The 6,266-nt window shown below is 34.3% G+C and overlaps 1 protein-coding gene across 1 annotated transcript in view; it reads right to left on the bottom strand.

Moving 5' to 3' along the window:
* Positions 1-4,681: 4,681 nt before the first annotated feature.
* LOC134233646 (cell division control protein 45 homolog) overlaps positions 4,682-6,266 on the bottom strand; it is a 22,419-nt gene continuing 20,834 nt past the window's right edge. Inside the window, exon 18 of the mRNA XM_062715634.1 lies at positions 4,682-5,086. Coding sequence (XP_062571618.1) covers positions 5,022-5,086 — 65 coding nt within the window. The 3' untranslated portion in view covers positions 4,682-5,021. The remainder of the gene's footprint in view (positions 5,087-6,266) is intronic.

Raw genomic sequence — 6,266 nt, 5'->3', positions numbered from 1 at the left:
TTAGGATCGGTTTAATTTTGATCGGGATTGGGCAAAATTTAAAAAAATTAGTTTCTCTAAAATTTGGCTATTTCGTTTCAATTTCTTCTAGAAATATGATTAATGAACATGTTCTCCCCAGTTGTGACTGGCTTTAAGAAGATTTTAACCATAAGTTTAAAAAATATTCACAAATTATGTGTTTTGATATCATAAATATTTTTTTATTTAAAATTTTTTAATATCTACACAGCTTTTCTTTACATATTTTATTGGGTATTTATGTGATGCATTCATTTACAACAAAAATTTTACAAGAAAGCAAATAATTTGGATGTAAATAATTTTTTTCATTTTCTTTGAAAAAATACAAAAAATTTTATATAAAATAATTTAGAGCTAATGTCGGCCTTTCAATACTGAAACCATTGTTTAAAAAGGTTGACTCAGAGATCTATAAAATAAAAAGTTGGTGTGGCATTCCACCTTAAGGAATCACTGTCTAGTTAGTATAGTATGCCAGGGCATCAACGATAGTGGGAAACATGGGATAATTTGCATATAACATGGGATAATTTGCATATAACGGGCGAAAGCCCGTTATGCATAAATTATCCCATGTTTCCCACTATCGTTGATGTCCCTGCCATACTATACTAACTAAACAGTGATTCCTTATATTTTCATCTCAGTGTGAAATAAAATTGTAGATTTAGACATTAAGAATGTAGACATAGATTTAAACTACACGAGGACTCCCATGCCAATTTCAATAGTCCTCGCCCACTGACGTCAAACACCAAGGTATATTTGGCCTCCTCAGTGTCAGACACAGAGACAGATGCGCACGAGATTTGCATGTATATTAGGCCTCCATAGCTCCTTATCTATCGACCTACCTAATCTTTAAATTCCTGTAGAATTATCAAGAAATCAACTCCGTTAACTTTCAAAGAGTTATCACATAGAAAAAAATGGAAATATTTATCGATCAATCAATATACTCACAAAGAGCAATCTTGAAAGAAGAAGAAACATGCAATAACCCTATTTATAGCAAAGAAAGGCAGAGAGACAAAAAGGGAGATTTCATGGTCACATTGGTGGTGTTGAAAATTCCCATTTTTGCATTCTATGATGTTCCTAAACTTTTTGCTGATCTCTAGATTTACTATTGAAAATGTTCATGAAAAGGCTGATTGGCACCCCCCCACTGTTCACTAGAGTAAAGTAATATGAAGGATATGTAGTATTGTATGCCGAAAATGGTATTGAAAGAAATTGGCATTGAAGAAAAAATAATTGCCCCCCTCCCCGAAATAGGATTTGCAAGTTTGTGCAATCCCCCCCCCCCTTTTTTTTTGCTTGTCAACTTTTTCATACGAAAGCCTACAAGGGTCAAATTAGAAAATGAAGAAAAAAAAATTAAGTCGTAATAACGACTTTTTATCTCGTAATAACGACTTTTTATCTCGTTATTACGACTTTTTATCTCGTAATAACGACTTTCTTAAGTCGTAATAACGACTTTTTATCTCGTTATTACGACTTTCTTAAGTCATAATAACGACTATTTATCTCGTAATAACGACTTTTTATCTCGTAATAACGACTTTTTATCTCGTTATTACGACTTTCTTAAGTCGTAATAACGACTTTCTTAAGTCGTAATAACGACTTTTTATCTCGTAATTACGACTTTCTTAAGTCGTAATAACGACTTTTTATCTCGTAATAACGACTTTTTATCTCGTAATAACGACTTTCTTAAGTCGTAATAACGACTTTTTATCTCATAATAATGACTTTTTATCTCGTTATTACGACTTTCTCAAGTCGTAACAACGACTTTTTATCAGATACACCATGCCTCCTCTCTCTAATTCTCTTGTTGGCAGTCTTTGCATTCATGTAACGCTTTAAGGCATTGTTTTGGAATTTCTTCTCAGGGTCGAAGTGTTATTTAAGCACTTATTTTCCAATGACCTAGCTTCTACTAGCTTCCACTTATAACATGGTTTAAGTTCAACAAGCTAATTCAGAGAACTATGTCCCTAGCTGAAGGGAAAAAAAGAACATGCGCAGATCTAAAGTATGTGTATGGTGGGGGTTGAAGGGAGAAGGTAGGGCAATATGGAGTAATAGGTTAAAATCTCATTGTAAAAGCTTCTGAGATATCCCTCAGAAATGAAGTTAAACACAAACACAGAATGTATGAATTTACAATCTGAACCTTTTGACCTCAAAATAAATATGGGTCTTAGGCCATAGAAGGTTGTGGTATAAAATTTCACTGCAAAGGCTCAAAAGGATCTCGATATATCGTGCAGAACCAAACGTGTTAAAGCAGACAGAATTCATCATAAATGACCTTGACCTTTACACCTCATAATCAATAGGCGTTTTTCTTTGGCCATAGGAATTGCTGTGTAAAATTTCATGGCAAAATTAAAAAGCCTCTCAAAATATAGTGCAGTAATGAAAGTGTTACAAACAGACAGACATATAGACAGACGGACCAAGCATAGGTAATCAGATTACGAAGCTCACCTAGACGAATGTTATCAGTATAAGTAATGCAAATCTCACATCATATTTTCTTAACAGTTCGTATTTATTCTGACAACAATGTTCAAGCAAGTTCTGTTAAAATAGGTCTTAAAGTTCATTGGGGATTGACCTGTTCCAAAAACTTTAACCTTGTCACTAATCTGGAAAAAGTAGGTCAGATCAAGCATCCGAAGCAAGTCTAGAAGTGTCCATCCCTAGATGCATCATCCATGCAAGTTTGGTCCAGGTGGGGCTGATAGTTACTTGGAAATGTACCTGCTCCAACACTTTAACCTAGTCATTCATCTGGAAAATGTATGTCATATCCAGCATCCGAATAAAGTCTGGTAGTGTCCATCCCTAGATGCATCATCCATGCAAGTTTGGTCCATATAGGGCTGATAGTTACTTGGGAATAGACCTCCTCCAAAAACTTTAAACTGGTCACTCATCTGGAAAATGTAGGTCACATCCAGCATCCGTAGCAAGTCTGGTAGTGTCCATCCCCAGATGCATCATCCATGCAAGTTTGGACCCAGTAGGGTTTATTATAGTTACCTGGGAATGGACCTGCTCCAAAAACTTTAAACTGGTCACTCATCTGGAAAATGTAGGTCACATCCAGCATCCGCAGCAAGTCTGGTAGTGTCCATCCCTAGATACATCATCCATGCAAGTTTGGTCCCAGTAAGGCTTATAGTTACACAGGAATGTACAAGCTCCAAAAACTTTTACCTGGTCACTCATCTGGAAAATGTAGGTCACATCCAGCATCCAAAGCAAGTCTGGTAGTATCCATCCCTAGATGCATCAACCAATGCAAGTTTGGTCCAGGTAGGGCTCATTACTTGGGAATGGACCAGCTCCTAAATCTTCAACTGGGACGCCGACGCCGAGGCCAGGGGTAAGTTCATATTGACTTCGTATAGGTGAGCTAAAAATGAATATTCCCCACTTTGTGAAAGCGGAGGTACGAAAGCCATGAAGGGACACGTCGATTTTTCAAAAAAGTAAAAATTAATTTGAGATCTCGAATTACTCAATCCGTTCCCTCGATTTATAATTCGAGATCTCGAAACACACAATCCGTTCTTATGGATTATTAATTCGTTCTCACAGATTATCAATTCGTTCCCTCAAATAACACAATCCGTTATCTCGGATTGTAATTCATTCTCTCAGATTAAACAATTCGTTCCCTCGGAATGTTAACCCTTCTCATGATTTCATTATTTCAGCTATCTGTACATACTAGTATCGGATATGGCAATACATGTTTAATGAATAAAATATTGTAGTTGTTTACATCCTATTTATTACATATTACGGTCCGAAATTAGAAAATTGCATGAACATGACTCAAATCCATATTCTAGAACTGATATTTATACAAAAAAGTCCTGGGTTTTGTTTAACGTGTATAGAATAATTGAAAGTCCTATAAAGTAAAAGTAAATATGGCTCCTGTGTAATTATTTTTTATCTGAATAAATATACGTTGAAGTAGTTATAAAAGAGGTTCGGAACGACCGCGGTTGCTAAAACAAATTACATGAATCGCATTAATTGATTCAAATAATTGGATGTATATGTATCCAACATTACATGTATACATATATACATTTAATAAAATTCGCGGGCACTGATTGCCAAAGTTATAATCCTGATGTTAAAAACCAAGATCTCGAATTATTAATCCGTGGGATCGGAATGTGTAAATCGAGATCTCGAATTATAAATCGAGGGAACGAATTAGTAATCCGTGGCATCGGATTGTGTAATTCGAGATCTCGAATTACAAACCGAGAGAACGAATTGATAATCTGTGGGAACAGATTGTGTATTTCGAGATCTCGAATTATAAATCGAGGGAACGGATTGAGTAATTCGAGATCTCAAATTAATTTTTACTTTTTTGAAAAATCGACGTGTCCCTTCATGGCTTTCGTACGGAGGTAAAAATATATTTCCAGGTTAATATGGGAATCCCTCAGAGCAATTGTGATTACATGTATAACCTTGTTTGTTTACCTTGTTTAAACCTATGGTAATTAATAGTAGCCTTACAATTTTGTTATTTATGGGTACCGGTAATATGAAAAAGAGGAAAAAAAATTAGATTAAAACTGTAACTAAAATTAGCATTATCATCTTTTATTTAAATATCACAAGTCAAAATATAAATAATGATAAAATTATACAAATGCATAAAACACCCTAAAACATATTTTTAATGTTTTCATTGGTAGTAATAAGTTAACTAGCACTTAAATGCCATTACCATTATTCAGTTTCAGAATGTTTAACATTCCAAAACAAGAAGTAATGTCTATAGAATTTTTTCCCGATTATCCTGTCAGCTGACTGAACCTTGGGATGGGCCGCTACAATCTAAGGCACCATGGAATAAAGGCACCACTGAATAACTTGATGGCACAGTATAGAGGGAACTTGTACCGTGGAACAATTAGTGAAACGCCAGGCCTCTTCTCTCACTGCATCAGACTGATCAATGCATCAAAAAACTTGCTCTTGTCCTCTACTTTCATTTCCATTACTATAAATAGAACATTGGGTCACACTTAAATACACACTTTTAATATCAAAAATTATTTTATTTAACATAATCCCTCACATTCAATTGCAAGTTCCATTTTCATTGAAAATTTTTCTATGAAAATGAAATTTGCAATTGCATGGTTTAGGTATTGAGGAATTCAACTTTGTGCTCAAAACACATTATGTATACTACTGTTTTAAGTTTCTTTACAATTAAAATATCATGAGAATTAAAAAATAAGATATAGTACATGTACATAATAAAGCAGGCTTCATATTTCAGCGGCTTTGGCACAGACAAATATGTGCTTATTCATGAGCTAACAATTCATATGTAAATACAATATACGAGGGTTGTCCCAAAAAGTCGTAGACAGGGAAAACAGTTTAGTTTCTCTTTGCTATATTAAATTTCTTTCCTTGTCATAGCAAAATTTAACATTGTAGGATCATGCTTTTCAAGTTTCATGATGATATCATATTTAATAAGAAAATTATAAAGAAATAAAGAAAGCATGTAAGTGTATATCGGCGCATGAAAGCAAACGTTAATTACGTTTCTTATCTTCATGGTCTCTTTTTCTGCTAAACACGCGTCTGTTAACATTCAATAATTTTTAAAACTGAAAGACCACTCCTCTTGACTAAGGGACTTATATAAATTCACTACTGTCCGTTTTTTCTGTTTTGTTTTTTTTTTAAAGCAGATTCGAATTTCAGTCGGAAATCAATCGAAAGATCAATCGCCTTACATTTTAGGCAGCAGAGAATGCACATTGACGTCGTCCATGGTCCCGATTTTTCCCCATTGCCTGCATTTAACAAATAATACTCTACTTCGTACATGATGTACTATTTTCGGTATAGAGGAAAAACTCTCATTGAAATTCATGCCATTTAAAAATAACTTCTCTATTAAAATCTAGTATGTAGTGTCACTTCTGTACTCTTCTTTCCCGTCTTTGGTGTATATAAACCATATCCAACACTATTTATTAGATCTCTGTGCGCCGGGTTACGCGTTCAACGACGTCATTTTCATCAAACTCAGTTCCAACAACACTTCTGTAAATCATTACACCAATCGTCTGTTTCTAATGCTATTTATATGAAATTTGGACATATTATTAAGATTTTGATTCTGGTTTAACTGATTTAAATTTGAATTCACTGTTTTA

The sequence above is a fragment of the Saccostrea cucullata genome, unplaced genomic scaffold (genome assembly GCF_032062105.1).
Source record: "Saccostrea cucullata isolate Sc308-1 unplaced genomic scaffold, CSIRO_AGI_Scuc_v1 ctg174, whole genome shotgun sequence".
Classification (NCBI taxonomy): Eukaryota; Metazoa; Mollusca; class Bivalvia; order Ostreida; family Ostreidae; genus Saccostrea; species Saccostrea cuccullata.
This window is presented reverse-complemented; position numbering and strand designations above follow the sequence as displayed.